The sequence below is a fragment of the Carica papaya genome, chromosome 2, assembly GCF_054855325.1.
Source record: "Carica papaya isolate Zhongbai chromosome 2, ASM5485532v1, whole genome shotgun sequence".
NCBI classification, from domain to species: domain Eukaryota; kingdom Viridiplantae; phylum Streptophyta; class Magnoliopsida; order Brassicales; family Caricaceae; genus Carica; species Carica papaya.
In genome coordinates, this window is record NC_142310.1 from 7,599,062 (window position 1) to 7,619,831 (window position 20,770).

Consider the following 20,770-nt stretch of genomic DNA (forward strand, 5'->3'; position numbering starts at 1 on the left):
GAGCTATGATTTTCCAAGCAGAAACATATATAGAATTCTAATTTTGACTATAACGTAATATACTAAAACATTATATATTAATTTTTTATTAAATAGAAATCCAAAATTTAATAGTCTAGCTAAGTTACGTATACAGATATTAAGGAAGTAGGGATAAAGATAGAAGTATATGTGTGGATACATATAGCTATATATATATATATACAGCACTAAATTGACGGGTCAATTTATGAGAAAAGTAAATTAAAATAGCCAAACACGACTTGTTCTTTGGCCAGGAGATTTGTTGGTGGAATCTTAAAGGAATAGTTACACCATTTTTGACTACTTAATTTTTTCTACAAATTGTCTGCATCAACATTAACTACTACTAATCATAATTTTATATTTATGGGTTAAATATGTGCAAGTTAATTTATTATACAATTTCCCCTCATACTATACGTTTAATCCTAGAGCTTAACCTTATAATTTGTTTATTACTCCTTCAGATACTTGCTAGAATATTATTAATTAAAAATATTGATGCAACAGGGGTGCGGGGGGATTATGTAATAAAATAATTAGGAGCCCCCACAAAATGAAAAATGTCTAAAAATCCTGCTACTAGTTGGAGAAAGTTTCCATAAGATTGACAAAAAGAAGCAGACAATCTCCAAGACTTAGAAAATTAGAATCAGACAAAATATAACCATGAAAACAAGTTATGGAGGTGAGGACTGAGGAGGATTGGCCACCACCAACAACTTAATCATTCTCATCTTCCTTTTTTAGAGAGAAAATATTAATCGGTTTATTATGTTTTAAAATTTTATTTATTTATTTATTTATAATTAATAGCAATTAATTAATTCATTTTTACATTTTTATTTTGTAGATTATTGTTTTTTTTTTTTTTTTTTTTTTTTTATTATATTCGTAGCTTAAGAGTACTGGATGGGCCGAACATTTTAAGTCATACTGGCGCTCAGCATGGGCCTAGGCCCATCTGGTTGAATTCAAGAACAACTTCTGCTCCCTTCTTCTCTCCGTTTATCTTCGGCTTCTCCCTCCGTCCCTCACTGCCACACCTTGTACTCATGGGTTTCGCTGCTTCCATCCCCCATGCCTCGTCTCTGCAACTCTCGTGTTCCTTTCATGCAGACGCCTTGTCATCAGCATCATCTCCATCCTCATTCCTTAAAGAGGTCCCGCTTACCGTTTCTCCTCATACACTCTCTGGTTCGCTATTCCTTTCTTTCTCATTTCTTCCTTCTTCTATTAGAGTGTAAGTTATAGTATAGCCTTCGCAGATAGGAAAATTTACTACAAATTTCCTGAATTGGAAAATCGTTTAGTTGTCTGAGTTTGAAGTTTATGTTTGTTTCTAAAATTCAGGAAAACGCTTACCTGGTACGAAGAAACTTGTGGTTTTCGCAAGGAAGATATCAGGTTTGGAGGAGGCGATGAGAATAAAAAGGCATGTTTTGTTATTTATTGTTAGTAACTACGCTCTCCGTAGAACTATTTATGGATGCATAGGAATATGATGAACTAGCATTGAATTCTTTGGGTTAGAATGCGGCAATTTCTTAGCTACTTTCCTTTTGTGGTTCTTCATGTCCAGTCTTTACAAATGTCTGTTTTGAAAGTCATTGTTATAATAATCTCCAGACAACGTGAACTTCAAAGTACTACAAAGTTTAGAAGGAGACCGCCTCTGAGGCGTGGGAGGGTATCGCCACGTCTCCCTGTGCCTGATCATATACCAAAACCTCCATATGTAGATTCAGGAGTACTGCCAGAAATTTCAAGCGAGAATCAGATTCATGATTCTGAAGGCATTGCTCGAATGAGGGCTGCATGTGAGCTTGCTGCTCGTGTCTTGGATTATGCAGGGACGTTGGTGAGGGTGAGAATTACATGTTTTATTTGTTCTGAAAACATGAAATCAGATGGAATTTTCATCGTTGATTAACTTCAGCTGCCTGAGTTTTTAAGCGTGGAAAGGCTTAATCTCCATCTACTTCTTGGTCTATATTTGCATGACACTTTTTTAAATCTCACTCAGCCGTCTGTGACAACAAATGAAATCGACAAAGCAGTACATCAGATGATCATTGAGGCTGGTGCTTATCCTTCACCTCTTGGCTATGGAAGATTTCCTAAGAGTGTGTGCACCTCAGTAAATGAGTGCATGTGCCATGGGATACCTGATTCTCGGCAGTTACAGGTATCGCATGTGCTTATTGCTACTTGCATGATATTCACGATTTTCTCAACTGACAATTCTCTCCTGTGCAGAATGGTGACATACTAAACATCGACGTCACGGTTTACTTGAATGTATGATCCTATATTCTTTTCATCTCAACTTTTTTATGTCATGACTTTGTGATATTACTTTTCTTAAAGAGTATATTCATTAAACTCTTGGCACCATACAGTTCGACATCAATCCGGTTGAAAGCTGTCCCTTTTTTATACTTATCCATTTGTGACTTCTATATTAACTGCCATATATGTTAGGTGTACCTCAAGTGCTAACACTTACAATAAAATGCTTAAAGAGATGGGATATCTTCCAAGTTAGTTGTATGTATTAATGCTAAGGAGGAAACTATTTATCAAAAAATTGTTCTATAAAAATTTAACAGGGAAACAATCTAGTTGCGGGGCTAATTTGTGTTCCTGGGTCTATAAGAGAATGTAGGAAGTATAGAATTCTCATGTACTTGATGTAGTGCTTATTATGATGTATTTACTATTTAGAATATGAAAAGGAAATCAATGCAGGGAATGGTTCAAACCAAGTGATTGGTATCTCTAGGATGGCATAGACAATTGTGATGTCATTTCCTAACAAAAGCTCATCCTTTTCTGACTTGTACAGCTAGACACATGATTTCTAGGATTTTGTGGTTAATATTAATGCAATGAACAGAGAAACTGCTCTAGAGGTCATTCGTGCACATGATATGTTACAGTTAGTATTAATTAAAGAAAAATTAGACTGCAAAGGTTTCGATAAGAGAGGGAATAATGTTGTGGGAAACTGGGCTCACTATTGCACTAGACTACCAGAAATCGGAAAAGACTGACATGAATGTTCTCCCTCATAATTGTTTCAAGGTGATTACGGAAATTTTGAGCTTTATTTTGCATCTTCTGCAAGGACAACTGTGGTAACAGTTTTCATTTTGTTTTTCTGTTTGAGGCCCATCCAAGAGTTGCTTTCTTTACTTGGAAAGCATGGGGAGAATGTATTTTGACTATTTATATACTGATGAGGAGGGGGTAAAATCATGATTAAACTAATGCTTCTTATGCAAGTTGGATGCGGAATCTTATAATCATATCATGTTGTGGTGGCTGATGGTTTAAAGCATATGGTCTATGGTGTATGGTCTCTTGAGGATCAATTGGGTTATTGTGGATTCTGTGAGAGATGAATTGTGGGCGTAGGCGGGTTTATGTAAAAAGAAAACTTAATTACTCTTAATTTTTTTTATCTATCTTTTGGGGGTGTGGAAGGAGAGAAATGTTAGAGTTTTTGATGGTATTGAAAGGGAGATTGTTAACATTAGAGATAGATGAATTCATGTTTTTGGTTCCATGATTTTGGGTCTTAACATTAATGAGTTGGATAATTTTGAGAATGCATTGACCATATTATTGACATGTAAATATTTTGTATAAGGGTGGTACCTTGTTGGTACCTCATGTGATATCTCCTTGGGAGTAGAGGGGATGAGAGGAGGATGGCGCAGGTGTTGGGCTGCAAGGTTACCGCTTTACCAATTAAGTACCTTGGGATTCCGTTGGGCGCTAAATATAAAGATGTTAATATTTGGGAACTGGATTTATTTGAAAGGAGGTTGGCGGGGTGGAAAATGGCGTATTTATCTAAATGGGGTAGGCTCACTTTGATTAAGAGCACCCTTGCAAATCTACCTATTTATTATCTTTCTATCCTAACTATTCCAGCTAGTATTGTGACAAACTTGAGAAGATTCAATGTCGATTCCTTTGGGGTGATGAAGTGGTTGATAAAAAATATCATTTAGTAAAGTGGAAGATGTGAAGAGGCCCATTAGAGAAGGTGGGTTGGGTATTAGATCCACTGGAGCGATGAACATTGCACTCCAAGGTAAATGGTTTTGGAGGTTTTCTATTGAGGAGCGGTTGTGGAAGCAAGTTGTTAGGGCGAGATGGAGAGAGGGAGGAGGGGTAAATTCAGACAGATTGGGATGGGGTTATGGAAGAAAATCAGGGATGGCAGCAACATTTTTGAGAAATGTTTGGGATGGCAGGTTGGTAATGGGGCGACGGGGAAGGGTGTGGAATGTGCCGGTTAGGCATAATTTGCAGGATTGGGAAGTGGAAGAGTACGTGGAGTTGCTGCTGTGTTTATCTAATATTAAAATCTCTGATAACAATGATAAAAGAGCTTGGAAGTTAGACAAAAAGATGGGTTTCTCTGTAAAATCATACTATGAATTTATTGCTATGAGAGAGAACAACAACCAAATAGCCCCTTTCAAACAAATATGGATCTAAAACGCCACCACAAACTAGTTTTTTTTTTTTGCTTGGGAAGCGATTAAAGAGAGGATTTTAACAATTGACATGCTTAGAAGAAGAGAGAATGTGCTGATAAACAGGTGTTATTTCTGTAAATCCGATGAGGAGACTTGTTAACATTTGCTGCTGGGTTGCCCTGTTACATACAGCATAAGGTCTTCTGTGTCGAGGCTTATTGGGGTGGATTGGATTATGGCGGATAGTGTAAGTAATGAACTTTGAGCTTGGGAGGGTTTGGGTTAAAAAAAGGGAGGCATTTATTTCTTGTATCACTTATTATTTTTTGGGTGATTTGAAAAGAACAAAATGCTAGAGCTTTTGAGGGGGTTGAGACTAACCTTGGTAATATTAGGGATTGATAGCTTTACATCTTTGGATCTATTCTGATGGGTCATGATATTAAAGACCTGCATGATATGGGTGAGGTCATTAACCAATTGATAAACTTGTAATTATTTTGTATATGGGCGGTACCCACTTGGTAATTTGTGCATAATGATACTTTACTTTTATTTTTTTAAAAAAACTATACTTGACTTTTATTTTTTTTAAAAATTATTTCGTTGTTTGCTTGCATTGCATATATTTGAATAATTTTTCTACTTTATCTAACAGTATGCATAATTGGTGTAAGACAAGGTAGCAAAATATGTGTTTGATTCTTCTTTATCTCCTTGGTTTTGCATGGGCTATAGCATTCTTAGACTTTATAATTGTGTTGTCTTTATATGACATCATTTTTTTCCATTAGGGTTATCATGGAGACACATCAAAGACTTATCTTTGTGGGGATGTTAGTGACGCCCTCAAACGCCTTGTGAAGGTAAATTTGTTAATCTGCATTGAAACAGCTATTGATTATCTTATAATTGTGACTTTTTGATGATTATTTTATGATCTCGTAATATCTACAGCAGTTAGGATCCAAATTGTTGTATTAATTTTTTTGTTCATGCATTCTTACAAATGATAAGATTGTTTAAAATGCTGCTTTCTAAATTAATCTTCAACTTCTATCTAGATGCTGATTGTGTCACAGCATCTTGTGGCAGATAACAGAAGAATGCTTGGAGAGAGGTATAGCTGTTTGCAAGGATGGAGCAAGTTTCAAGAAAATTGGAAAGAGAATCAGGTATTCTCATCCTTCTTCTCTCAGTGTGTTGAACTGCAAAGAAAGCAGTGCTGTCAGGTGAAAGTATATGGTCTTCACCACGAAAAATGTAATAATTAACTTAAGGCAGCTCAAGTGTCTTTTTCTAAAAGCATAGAGATTGGTCGCTTTCAAGCTTAGTAATTACTTTTGTTAAGAGAGTTCTAGGTTCTGCAAACTGTCTCCAACTTAGCAAAGTAATCATGAAGTCATGAAAATAATATTGCTTTTTAACGTATTAAATTCAGGAGTGATGATTCTGTCTGCAAGTTCTCTGCATGTTTCATTTTGACCTGTTAGGAGAACCATTATTTTGGCATCATTGGACAATACTTAAGGTTTCTGTTGAAAATATCGAGTCTTGATATGTTCATTGTTCTTTGGATCTAGCTATAGAACCTAAAACAAAGTTTAAGTTTTTTTTTTTTTTTAATATAAAGAAATTGCAGAATGCATCTACAATCTTTTGCTTTTATAACCTTTTTTTTGGTAGTGAAAGTGTAAATTATAAGCCACTAAAGGGGTGCCTAACGGGCATATCTTAATAATAGGATCAGTTGGTATAGTCTGAGACCTTCGTATTTCCTTTTATTGTAAAACTTTACAAAACTTAGAAAAGGAAATTAAATATTCCTATTCCTTCTAGTTAATTTCCTAAAACTTTTATGTTCCTTCATTGGTTCTTCTTCATATCTCTTATTATTGAAATATAGCAACTTTAGAAGTTTCCTCTTCTGCATCAACCTTTATATAGAACATTTACAATTCAAGCAAAATATCTGTAAGGTCCCTAAAATCCTCGCTAGAATAGAACAGTTGACTCTTTTTAAAAAAATTTAAAGCCTGGAATCAAGAATCCTAAATTTATCAAAAAAAAATTCAACCCCATCAAATGCTCTTCTCTTCCTTTTCGTACATATAATCCAAATAGTAGCTAGAGGAACAAACCTTAAATGTTCTTTCTCCCTTGAAAAACCCTTCCAGGCCCACAACTACCCCTAACTGTGCCAACAATGACCCCAATCGATCCCCAGCAACCATAGACCAAGGATCAAAGCAGGTGAGCAAATGGGCACTAAAGAAGAATGTTTGCAAGTCTCCTTACTGCCCTTGCATAAGTAGCATCTATTCGCCAGTACTTTCCCTCTCTTTTCCTTTTCTAACTTATTTGGTCTCGTTCAAACTAGAGAACCCATTGAACTCTTTTGAGTAAGAAAAGTAGTAAAAAAATCTTCTGAGAATTATTTCCTGCCTACTTTATTTCTCCTAGAACTGATTATAGATAAATACATCTTCGAGGGGGAAACATAAGGACATACAACTATCCCCAAAGAGTAACTCCTCATAACTGAAGTAAGCAACTCCCACACGACAAAAGACTGCCACAATAAAGATAAATAGACAAAATATAACCTCCTTTAGCAGGCTAGTAAGTCGCTGTTTGTGTGGATATCCCAAGGAAAACACTCTCAACAACTGTTTCATTTTTATTATAGCCCATAATATCACTTCCCCCTTTTAAGCACGCTTGTCCTCAAGTGCGGAAGTAAGATAATGGTGCTAATTCCCAAGAAACCTTTGCTTGTGGGCTTGATTCATTTGGATGTTAGATATAGAAAGTCCATCGACATTCAACTTTTGGCCTCTGAACTACTTTCAGCATTCTCAAGTAGATCCAAAGAGTTGCAGATTAACTGGCCAGAGACCTTCTCTATTTGAATTATAGTTCTTAAGATTCTTGAATATGGATGTAAGGGCTCGTTATGATGGACCCTTCGATATCTTCATCTATAACTACAGTGTTCTGCACCAAATTTATACTTTCCTTAGCCCTGTATTTACTTATAGGATTTGAAACAGAAAAAAAAAAAAGTTTCAGCCTGAAATCTTATTGTTTTCTTCCATAGTTGGTCTAGAAAAGTTTGTGCTTGTTAAGAGAGAATCCGAGGATATCTTTGAGTAAGAAAAGTACTCAAAAACTTTATGAAATTATTCTCTTCCTACTCTTTTGTTTTTTCAAGAAGTCATTATAAATGCATATATTCAAGGACAAGAGGATATACAACTACCAGTAAGGAGTAGGTAATTTTCTATAAGTGAAGGAATTGACTCCCGGGTATAAGGAAAACAAAAGCAGCAGCATGTAAAGATAAATAACCTAAAAATAAACTATTCATACCAATGCAGGCTATTAACTCCGTGCCATATATAGATGTCCCCAGGAACAGCTCTCAACCACTATCTTATTTTTATCTTAGACCATAACATGTTTATACTGTATTAATTGAAGAGTTGATGACTCAGAATCTATTCAGTATTATTTTCTGTTTGAATTAGTATATCAAAGAAGAACCTATTCTTTTTAGTCCTCAACCCCTTGGGTGAAGATAAATGTTTATTTTGAATTTTTATGATGTACTTAGATAATGTTATTCATATGAAGTTTGCATTCTTTATTTCTTACTATCTTGAATGAAAAATGAGGTCCTCTCATTATGTTATCTTGGGTTCTATTGCCAGTTAACCCATTCTTTTGGTGTCTTTGCCATGACGGAAAGTTATTTTGTTTTTTTATTTTCTACTTCTCTTTTTATTTTTACTTTGAAAACACTTCACTCTATCATTTCCCCAGTGAGCATGCTGAAAAATACGGTTATGGCGTTGTGGAGCGCTTTGTTGGGCATGGTGTTGGAACTGTATTTCATTCAGAGCCTATTATATATCATCACCGTAAGTAATCTCTTATTTCTAGTTATTCGTATTATCTTGGTAAGTACAACATTGTCATAAGTAAAAAAATCAAGGAAACAAATCTTTTGTATGCTTTCTGTAGAATTCCATCCTGCTTCAAGTATTGGATTAAACTCTAACCAATCTAGCAATGTATGTAAAGTTTTATTTGAAAGGAAACAGTATATGTAAAGTATGCACTAATTCTCCCTCAACAAAGCTTAGTTCCAATTACTTGGGCCTATGTTGTGATTTTTTTGGCTTCATATCTGCATTCGTCCCCATTTTATTGTCAAAGTGGATATACATGGCAACCTGTAGCTGCAACATTAAGTGATTTGCAGGCAAATAAGTTTTTGGTTTTCTTTTTGATAAGAGGCATGTAGCAGTTTTTCAATGTAAAATTTCATCAGTTAAGCTCGGTGGAAACTCATGCACAGGAAACATAAATGTTGGGCAGATTGACATGATATATGCTACTATCTATAATTGCATATCTACAGTAAAAATTATTACCAGAAGTCTTCTGCACATAATTAATCATTGTTTGACAGGCAATGAGGAACCTGGTCGCATGGTTGAAGGTCAGACTTTCACAATTGGTAAGTGAATTTCTTATAAACAGCACAAGCATTTTTTGTAAGTAAAAGCTAATTCTTTATCTATAGCCACTCTAACATATTTTAACCCCATTTTTAACTCCTGTTTATCTATCCCAGCATAATCTAATCACAAACTTAAAAATTTGCTTCTAAATGTCATATATGCTTCAAACTTGCTTCAAAGGAGCTACTGAATTTTGATCTCTTAAATCACTGAGAACTACTAGTGACTATGAGTTGAAATATAGTTAAACATGTAGACAATTACAAACCACACTGTTATTGGGATCTTCCATGAAAACAATTGAAAATTACTGACCGATATTATTTTCTTCCTTTTATGGTGAGTTTGTTGGATATGTTGCACATTTGCTTTTGTTTCTTTTTGCTGCAGAACCTATTCTAACCATGGGAAGTATTGAATGCATAACATGGCCTGACAACTGGACAACTTTGACTGTTGATGGAAGTTCTGCCGCGCAGTTTGAGCATACCATTTTAATTACTAGAACTGGTGCAGAAATTTTAACAAAATATTGAAATAGGTATCAACTATACTCAATTTTTCTTTGTATTCCATATGTCATGAAGGATGACAATGAGTTCAGGTCCTATTACATTTTCGATAGATATGGACAGTTGCAATATCTTCTTTATATTTCCAAAGTGCTTAATCTGAACTTGAAAGCACTATCCTGATTTAAAGGCAACTTTGAGAGAAATATATCTAAGAAACTGTTTATGCACACATATTTTTATTGTGAGTGTATGAGTTTTGAAGAAAAAGACCTGTAATAAAAATTTTCATTCAATCATTTTTTTTTTTGGGATAATATCATTAAATATCATATTCTCATCAGTGTAAAATTGCTAACATTTTTATTAAATCACTTAGCTTAGTGAATTTCTAAATAATAGGTCTTTTCAACATCTAGCTTGCACAAGACTCTTGGCTCTCTTCCTTTCTTCACGGCATCTACCATTCATTGGCCATAAGGACTGCATCAAGAATTTGTCTACCTTTCATGAATGCTAGCTGACATTGATCTACAACATTGCCCCACCACCTTGCTAATACTAAGGACCTTCGCTGACAACTTATACACACACCTAACCTGGCTAATTATTGTGCATTGTTTAATTTTGCTTGCTGTCCTAAATTTTACGGATTGGGACCGAGGATGAGGCATTTAGACAAAATACAAATTTATAATGATGATAGAATTTCCAAATAAGGTTAAGGATATTGCCTTTTCCTAGGTTCCAATAGTTTTTTAAGAAAGCCATAGAGAAATTATTTGGGCTTGGAGCCTTTTCCCTGTTGCTTGTTGCATAAGTAGAGACTACTACGACCTTATCAACTCCCTTCCTTACTGTTAGGGGTATTTGTTATGTGGTCTTGACCGAAAAGCCAGATCTAACTGACAAGTTCAGTTTACTCATTGGACCGAACTGGGCCAGTAGAGAGACGGTCCAGTCCTCGGTCCAGGAAATTAAGGACCGAGAAACCAGTCTGTCTCAGTCCGGTTTCGGTTTGAACTGATTAAATGAATTTTTTTTTTTTAATTTTTAACTTCTGGTTAACTTAAAAAAATAATTTAAATTCAATTAATATTTTAAATTTATTGAATATTTTGTCTCAAAAGATTTACTATAAATATTTTTAAAAATAAAAAAAGAACAAAATGGTCAGTCTGAGCCAGAATGAACCAGAATTTTTTCTGTTCAGACTGGGCTGAAGCGAAGGGGGAAACGTCTGATCTTTGGTCTGTTTTTTTCCATATTCGGTTCTGAAATATTTAACACCCCTACCTATTATCCTGAGAGAGAATAAAGAATTTCAAACGTGTAGCATATGGGCCCACATAGTTCTAAACCACGCATTATAAAGTTAACAAATTTCATCCATGTCCTGGAATTTGGCACATCTTACAAAATCATCGAGCTACTTTAATTGAACTACAAAGTGCAATTAGATATAATGATAAAAGTACACGGTTTACGATATTAATCCCATGTTCTGAGAAAGGTGGTGGAAGCATAATTACCAACAGCTGTTTTGTTTTTCTTTTTGCAGTTGCATGGTTACGTTTTAGATATTGTGTTGTTTTTCATTTCCTTAAAACAGTGTGGGAAGTGATTCTCTTTACATTGAGGTAGTGACCTATTTTGTAGTGAGGTAGTTCTTGAGCCTTTTTTTCTCTCTTTATTCCAGCTGTATTTATATGTTATTTTGGAGAAGAAAGAATTTAAGGAGTGTTTCTTTCATAGTTAAGTTCCTCTAAAGTCAGAGATCATAGAGTTTTCTCTAAAGAGACTCCTGATATTCAGAATAGGTCATAAGGGCAGAAAGCATAAGAAGTATTCTTCTCAACTTCATCTAAAATTTCCTCGTAAATAGATCCATCTTGAACCCACAACTGATGACTGTTGGAGTTTGTTAGAAACAGTTTGTCCTTTTGTTTAGATTGCTAATAATTAGCTAAAGATTAGTTGCGTTAGGTTATTAAGTGGATTATCATCAGTTACAAAAAACTGTAGTTTGTAATTGTTTTTCATCAAAGAAAAATAACAGAAACTTGTTTACTTTTCTTTGCAACTTTTTTTCTGCTATTTCAGTCCTAATTCTTCTACATTTCTTTATTCTTCTTAAATCGGGATCTAATAAATTGACAGATGGTATCGAAGTCTGACAATCTCCGCGAGTACTGCGTTTTGTTCTTTGTTCCTTTCCTTGGACTTTCTCATTGTCTAGCAACCCAAAATATTCTTTCTCTTCTGCTAATTGCTCTTAGGCATCCCTTCACCATTGCTTATTACCACCACCCTAAAGAGCAAAGAGAATACATTAAAGATCCTGGTTGATAGGTTGAAAATTTCATGAAAGCTATCCACGAAGCAGCTCTTGTGCAAACAGAAGCTTCACAGAACAGCTGACTTCGGATGGAGTTGCCCTAGCTTCTTCAAAAGTTGTTGCTATGCTCTTATAGCTTATTATTTGAGTTAGACCCACAAGTTGGTTGTCTGATTGTTATGCTTTACGTGCTCCATGTCTGCAAGTTCATCTAGATGCCAAAAGGAGGTTGTTTTAAACTGCAATCCTTTTATGCAATCTTCAAACTGCTTGTTATGCCCTCCTCTGCAGCCGTGGTTCGTTTTGTTTGGTTGATATCCTTGAAGACAAGGATAATCTTCATTAGAAGGGTGGCTTTAGGACCCAAATCAATAAATGCTGGAGTTCTGCTAGAAATAGTTTGTTTGTTTGTTTAGATTACTGGGAGTTAGCTAGAGATTAATTGCGATAAGGTTGTTTAGTGGATTATTAGCTATACAAGTTGCAGTGTGTACTTAAGTTTTTATTAAAGAAAAATGAATGAGAATCAAATTTCCTGTTCCTTGCAATTTTTTTTTTTATGTAACTTTAGTCTTTCTTCTTCAATTCCTTCTCAATCTCACTATTCTTCTTAGATCAGGATCTAGGATTTTGACCATCCATAACTGTATTACAAGTTGGGGACTGTCTCAAGTTGGTCAAAGTAGAGAGTTGTGGATGACTTCTGTCCTTCCAGCAACAGTTTGGTCCTTTTCAAAAATGTACTAGGAGAATCATACCCTTGAAAAAGTTGAATGGGAATAAAATAGAGTTACTTATGAGGTCAAACAGTAACAGTTGGTGACCAAAATTGGAAGAACTTGTGGAAGATCTTTCAAGCTTGGATTGGACGGTTGATATTACAGTGAAGGGACTGGTGAACCGTGGACATCATGACCAGCAAACTGGGGCTGTTCTGGGTTTCAATGATGTTGATGGTGATAATTTTCCACAAGTACTCCAAATTTGATGTTACTTTGGATCTTATAGGCATGCTAAGTTGCCATGAGCATTTATTCCATCATTATATGCACTGTTGGATATAAAAAGAAGTGGTTCGGCTTCCTTCCATAGAGGGGATAATCATTTGTAGTTTCTCAAGTTGGACAAAGACTGACACGATCTCTCTTCATCTCTTGGGGGAGACTTTAAGTAGCATTGTAGGTTGCCATTCCTCCTATTGACAGCAGCAAGTTGGGAGAACTTCACAATCTTAAACAATGAGCACCATGGAAGATCATCAATGCTGCTTTGCATGGTTGGCATCACATTATTGTTCTCTCACAAATCATCGATGCTGCTTTGCCTGGTTGGCAGTACATTCATGTTCTCTCACAAAAGAACGAGCAGAAATTTTCGTGAGTCAACTTTAAGATTATACTTCTGTTGATCAGGAGTATGTTGTTGGTATCAACAAGTTACTATCAAAGTCCAGTCATCGATAAATTACTCAAGGAGCTCAGTTCTTTTTCAAGTAAGACTTGTGGTAAAAGTAACACCAAATTAGCAATCATTCTTCGGATATAGAAAAGAAAATGTTCCGTACTCACCATGCGACTTTGTATTTTTGGTCATGCCCTTTAAATTGATGAATGCCACCTCTACTTTTCAAGTGCTTATGAGTTGTGTCTTTCAATCATATATGCATGAGGTTGTTTGGTCTTTTTTGCTAACATCCTCGACTATACTCAGATTTGGGTAAAATATACCTATTTGTAATTTGAGGTTAGCATTTCCTTTACTCAAGCATCATGCTTTATTTCTAAACTGGTCAAAATGTGGTGGTTACTGGTACAATAATTTGGCCATGCTGCACTGGCCTAAACCTATCAATGCATGTTGTTTGTGATGATTCCTTGGTCTTTTTGGTTATTGTTGATAATTTGTGAAGGATTTTGGGGTTATCACTGCTGCTTTGACTATGCTTCACAAGACATTCTTTAGCCACTCGTCATCTTTTGGCAATCAGAGTCTTATAGCTTATGACAAGGAACCAAACTGTCTATCTGAGGTTGCAAGTCACTGAAGGTCCTTTTTGTGAGGTTGCACTTTTATTCCCAGGACTAATCATTTGAGTTTGAAGTTCTTGGTGAAACAAAGTATCATTGCTTCTCCATAAACAGCATTGGTTGAGCAAATTAATGGACTTTGACTTCTTTGTTGAGTTTCATGCAGTCTGCAAAAGTAGCACTGCAGATGCTTTGTCCTGTCATATGGAAGATGCTGACATATCTTCTGTTTCCATGCCGGAATTAGGATTCTTTGTTCTATTAGATCTGGACTTGCTCACTGTCTTGAGTTGTAATATTTTGGTGGAAGGAAGTAAAGCACTTGAATTTATGCTCTTTATAACTAGTTTCATTGAGGTTAGTAAAACCTTGACGATTGGGACCATTGGTCTGAGATGAAAGCTGCAAAAATCTTCTGCTCCTGTTCTAGGTATTATTTTATAATAAAGCTGGCGGGATTACTACAACCACAGACTTGGTTTGACTTCAGTTTCGATTCTGTTGAAGGTTTTCCTCTTTCTCATATCAAGAATGGCTACTGGTTGTTATCGGACTGATTCTTCAAATATGCTCATTTCACTCTGTCTCATCCTTATGTAGCTGTCAGTTTTGCTAGACTCTTTTTTGATGCTGTCCATGGACTAGTTTAAATATATAACAGATAATTGCAGTAGAACTTTATTACATTACTTTTAACAATATCTTTCAACTCAAACAATGTCTTTCAACCTAAACAGATTTATTGGTGTTTTGTTGGATTATTGTCTTTCATGGCTTAAATATTTCTCTAGTCAGTGCTTCTTTTCGTCCTTTTTTTTTTTTAAATAAGAATGTGATATGTATTGAAATAAGGGTGCCAACGGGGCACAACCCATTTGTACTGTATTTACAAGTCGATTAAACTATCAACGACAAAACGAGGTCATCTAAACAGTCGATGTTATGTTTCAATATAGTGGAACCAAAATAATGAAACAAACTGTCAGTGATTTTGTTAATATCTACTTCTATTCCCTCAAAGACGCGATTGTTTCTTTCTTTCCAAAGAACCCACATTATGGTGAGAGGGATAACTCTTAAGTTTTTCCTCTTGCTTCAGAAGCCTTCCCATGCAAGAAGTTCAGCTTAAATTATGTTGTTTCTGACCCAAGACAGTCCCAATAGACCAAGCATAGTGTTCCAAAGGTGTTGTGAGATTTCACAGCCCAGGAGCAAGTGATTCTAGGTCTCGAAGTTGTTTTTGCACAAGAAACATCCGTTAACAATCGTGATACCTCTTTTCATTAGGTTGTCAATGGTTAGAATGCGGCTTTTTGTTGCTTCCCAGGTAAAAAAAGAAATTCTTGGGGTTGCACCAGATTTCCAGATTATCTTGTGAGGGAAAGTTATGTTATTCTGATAGTGATATTCTTTTCGTCCTTATAGTCCTTTTCCTTGGTAGTGATTTATTAAAGGCCTGGTCTTTGCCTTTTGTCTTACTGCCCTAGCTAGTGCTAAAGTTTAAGCCATCGGTAATGAGCTCTACAATTGCTTTGGTCCTGAAGTACCTTCAAGACTGGTTGTTCCAGAAACAAGTCTTTGTTGGAATTGCAATATTATGCACATCATGATTGTCTCCACTTTTCTGCTGGTGAAATCTTCGAGCTTAAGCCATATTATTGAATTTCTTTTTTTGTTCAAGGGAAATCATTAATTGACCCTTTGGTTGTTTGGTGCTTCCCGGTTCTGGAAAAGATTGGTATGGTTGCTTATAAATTGGATGTTCCAACTCACTCCAAATTGCATCCAATTTTGCATGTTTCCTGCCTCAAGAGGTTCCATTGTACTCAACCAGTCAAGCTATGTTCCTTCTTGTGCATCACAATGAAATCCATTCCACTCCCCATGATCTTCTGAACCATTTTCTTTGTGCTATGATTGGAGGGATTTTCTCTGATTGATGCTTCCTGGGAAACTGTTGCTATCTTCTCCTCTACTATCCTAATTTGGCACTGGAAGACAAGACCCCTTCTGAGGGGGAATGGTGTTATCCTGAACTTTTTTATGAATCAGCAAGGGTCAATAGAATGATTGTATTTCATCAAGGTAGTTCTGTTTGCTGGCCAGGTTTTAGGAATGTGAAAAACTGAAGATGACTTCCGACCCTAATGATGTTGTTGCTCCCATTTAGTGGAAAAAGTCTTGGGCAGAAGGGGCATGATTATCAGCCACTGTATTCGTTTTCTTGAAGCAATTCAGTACATCAGTTGTTTCTGAATATTCTGTTTTCAGTTTCTTAATTTCCTTGAAGTGTAGGAAGTAGTACTGTTTATCTTAGATAGTTACCTATTTCTTAGTGGGGTAATTTCTTAGAATTTATTACCTTCTATAGCTATATATATATATACACACACATTATTTTGTTGAGTAAGAATTTTGAGGAGTGTTCCATCCAAATGTTAAGTTTTGTCTGAGCTCGTAAATTGCAAGGTCATAAGTGATCTAATCTTTATTTAGAATTTTTTTCTAACTAGACCTTAACTAGATGATAAGCTGGGGAACCCTACGAAAAGGAAAAATGTAAGTGCTGTTATGTGAATCCTTTTTAGGGAAGTTAGGAAGTGATGCAGCTGCTAAGTAGCAGTCAATGGGGTTCAGCAAGAGTATTGACAACAAATGAGATGTTTATTATATTGGACTGATGGCTATTGACCTAATATTGTCATTCACCACTTCATAACTTTCTCAGATAATGCTTATTGAATTCAGAGGAAATATCTTCCTTTGGGTTTGACAGAATTTGGCTGTTTTGTTTTGCGAAGTCACTTTGGCTGCAATTTTGGTTCTTGCTATCAGCAACTGATTGCTTATATCAGCAAGAAATTTTATATTGTCATTGCTGCTCGAGTAAGTCTCTCTTCCTTTATCCTTCTTTAAGATAAGCTACATCAATTCTTTTGTTTAGCATTTTACTTTCCACTTCTTGAAACCAGAACTCTGTTTAATAATCTCACCACCTCTTCAATGCTGGTTACCCTGCCTGCTCTTGTTTTACAGAGCTTAGTTGTCTGTAACCATGACCATGATGACAGCTATATGACTAACATATCTGGAGAGTTGACAGGTGAATCCTAGGATTGTCTGGTAAATGCTCCAGACAATTGAATTCTTTCTGCAGAAAGACAGGATATACCATCCAAACTTATTCCAGATTGTGTTGTTCTCTTGACTTGTTAATTGCCTTTGTAAGGATGAGTCACTTGACCAAAATTAAATGTTTCTTGTTCAACTCGGTCAATGCCCAATTTAGACGTGTGTAGTTTTTAGCATTTTCCCCTGGGTGCTTCCTTTATGAGAATGAGATTCTCGTTTTTTTTTTAATCTACAATTTACATTACATAGTGGTGAAAGTTAGTTTTTATCTATCTGGTTTCTCTCTTCTCAAGCAAATTATATCTTGAGCCAATATACTTCAACAATGCCACCGAGCAAACTCAAGATCATTAATTAACTAGGCACAATTTCCACCATTTGACTGAAGGCGTTTAGAAATCAGTTTCTCAAATGCAAGTTCTGTTCCACTATTCCTTTGTTTAGGATTTCAGTTCGAATAGTTTGCTGTTGTTTTGATCATGGACAATGATTGAGTTAAAGATTCATTATTATATGGTTCAGCCCTTAAATTAAAGGTTACATTATTACAAGTATAAAAGAGAGCTTTTAATAATATGAGTTAGTAAAATAACTGAAACAATAGAGGGAAAAGAATTTGGTACTTTTTTTTTTTTTTTTTTTCTTTTTTTGACAACAAGAGCATGATTTCCACACTGGCCCTTTCAAGTGAAAACAACAACAATTTGACTCTGATTGTTTTCTCTCTAATCACACACATGAGACATCATCAAAGAGATTGATTATCCACTAGCCATGTGTTACCCAATGCTCAGGAAATTCCCTGACAAACTGGGAATAAAATAGACATTGTAAATAAGCTTTACTTTACCATGATAATTTTTTATCACCCGCGGGTGCCTTTTCCCTCTACTTGCATATGCTTGTTGTCTCCAAGTGTTACCTTTACTTTAAATGTCTCATCAAGCTCTTTAAATAACGATTTTACGTTAATAACATAATTAGAGCATCTGTTGTCTAAGGCCCAAATGCTGGTGTAAATGGTTGCATCTTCCTGATAAGCCATGAATAATTTGACTTCCTCTTCTTTTTTCTTGACATAATTTGATTGTTCGTCCCTTTTCTAACATTCTACCTTTACATTCCCAAATCACTTGCAATGATAACATTTGGACGTAGTACTACTCTTGTTATATTGCAACAGTAGGAAACAGAAGAAAAATGCAAAGAACTTGTATGTTTTTCTGTTATGTTGTTGAAGAAATCAAAGTACCTATTTGTAGGCTTATAAATACTGAAGAAGCTCAAAATTTTCAACTAGATCTAGACTTTATGTCATTATTTATCCACTAATCCAGAAAATCAAGGAGCGATGAAATGAAAATCTAATCCAAAAAAATTAAGGAATAATCTTCAAAACCAAGTATCTAAAAGAGGTACATGTCAATTTGAATCAACCTTCAACAACTTTGTCATGTTTATTCCTGATCCCTTGGAATGTTTCCATCAAACATAATCACTAGTCATTTTGCAATCAATAGTCATTCTTATCATTCCACGGCCATGAGGGTGAGTCCCAGATGATAAATCATTCATCATCCCTTCTTTATTTTCTATTAGGTTAAATATCTTAGGAAACACTTCCTTCAAAGTTCTGTCACCAAGCCAAACATTCGCCTAAAACTTGATTTATTTCTATTGCCAATCACCAAGATCAATCTCATGGTTGAGTCAATTCTATCTGAAAAGGCAACTTAGCTTTGAGATAAATTATTAGGACGAGGCCGATGATGCCTTTCAAGGAAGGGTTCATCTTTAGAAGACAAGTCTGTCCAGAAAGATAAAGGATTGCGGTTTTGCATTAGGAGAAAGTAGTGACCAAGTTGAAAGGACACGAGGAGAAGTAACTATTAATGTCTACTGAATATACAGGCACAACCTTATTACCCACATATAAAATTATCATATTATGTACGATCATTTTGTTTTCCTCATTGAGGCCTATACAAAATTATGATTTGAATGATATATGTTGTTAGCTAAGTAAGTGAATTTTAATTCTCATGATTAGTACTGACCAAAATATTTCTTGGAAGTTTTGACAAATTGTTATATTCATGTAATTATGATTTTTTTTTTCCAACTGCAAAAAGTGAATTTATTATGAAGTGGTATCAAACAGTACAACGCATGCAATGATGCAGTTAATTGAGTCTGATTTATGTAATTTGCAAATAAAAAGAATGAACCCTCTCCCTTTGCTTCGGTGCAGTTTTACTGTATATAGATTATTAGTAGTAAATTGATGAGTTATTATATACACGTATGTATAAATATATATATTAAAACAAAGCAAACAAGACAAGAAGACTGGCGAAACAAAATACAATGCCTAGGACCCAAATAGAGGAGCTAGTAGTTGGTAAGGTTGACCGAAATTTACAACAAAAAAAAAAAAAAAAAAAAAAACAGACCGATGGGGAGGAGATGGAAATTATCCATCGGCTCCACAGTAGCAGTTGTTAGATTTAATTACATGGTCCTTTAACGAAACATTAATAACCAGAATCTTAAACCCTAACTGATAAAGAGTAAAAGGTACAACTTTAGCTACAGTAACGTGCATGCATGCATTAATGTTTACAAAACTTGCCTGGCACAGATAACAATACTGTAAGACAAAAATTAAGGATATATCAGACATGGACTCTAAGAAGACATTAGTTACCAAAATAAACAAAAACCGAGACTATGCATGATGGTTTATGATAATCTGGCGGCATATATATACATATTACAGATGAAATATATATGTGGAGCCCGAGGTGTAAATGCTGATATATATTCCATGCTTTAGTGTTAGAAGTTGCAACTTGGGAGTGGGAACCAAGAAATAAGAAATAGATATATAAAAGTGGTGGTGCATGAAAAAATACTTGTAATTATTGATCTGAAAAGGATTAATGTGAAAAAATAATACTTGAAGCATCAATACTAGCTATAGACAAATATTAAAAAGAAAAAACAGAGATGTGAAGGGGGGGAAAAAGTAGGTGTTGGGTGAAATCCCAAACCCAAAAGCAGTAAATGTCAGTGGTCCCTCGTCACTCTCTTGCTGACAAAAGCCCTCCATACAAGTGCTTGGAGTGCTAGTCCAACCTCAGAAACATCATTCATCTCTCCTTACCTGCACATCTACATGTATACATACATAAATATATATATACATATGTGTATGCATATATATAATCGAGAGTTGGCGATAACTATTGGCTGATGCATGGCTATGAACAGTAGATCAATCTGTGACATACTGTTCATATGCCTGCATGTCTGATCTTTATCTGCAGTGACTACTGAATTCACTTGACCCTTTTCTCTCTCTCTCACTTTCCACAGTCCATATATATGCATGTGTACATGTGTAATATAATACATCACGAGAAAAAGTGCAACAAAAGGTTCCTTCCATTAGACAATCGAACTGCCACTTCCATCATTTAATGCATTAATTAATACTTTTGCTTTCACCGTATATTGTTTGTCCTCTTCTTCTCTCTTCTCCAATTCTCTCTCTCTCTCTCTCGGCTTATATACTAACGTTCATCACTAACCATTTTTAATGATACAAATCAAATTCTCATCATAATATACCACCATAATTAACGTCTACTTGCATGCATCCTGTTCTTGATCATGAAACATCATTATATAGTTAGGCTATACATGTGAT

General features: G+C 35.3%; 1 protein-coding gene across 2 annotated transcripts; it reads left to right on the forward strand.

Annotated features, from left to right (window-relative positions):
* The first annotated feature begins 1,027 nt into the window (after window positions 1–1,027).
* On the forward strand, window positions 1,028–9,793 carry MAP1C (methionine aminopeptidase 1B). 2 transcript variants are annotated; one of them, XM_088213066.1, is made up of 10 exons: window positions 1,028–1,221; window positions 1,378–1,459; window positions 1,654–1,891; window positions 2,051–2,212; window positions 2,284–2,325; window positions 5,315–5,386; window positions 5,616–5,695; window positions 8,346–8,443; window positions 8,998–9,045; window positions 9,440–9,793. In XM_088213066.1, the coding sequence occupies exons 1-10, from the start codon at window positions 1,080–1,082 to the stop codon at window positions 9,583–9,585; spliced, it is 1,110 nt and encodes a 369-aa protein (XP_088069192.1). In that variant the 5' UTR covers window positions 1,028–1,079; the 3' UTR covers window positions 9,586–9,793. The 2 variants fall into 2 exon arrangements, with proteins under 2 accessions (XP_088069192.1, XP_088069193.1); XM_088213067.1 differs by having other exon boundaries at window positions 1,048–1,187.
* The last annotated feature ends 10,977 nt before the right edge of the window (window positions 9,794–20,770 follow it).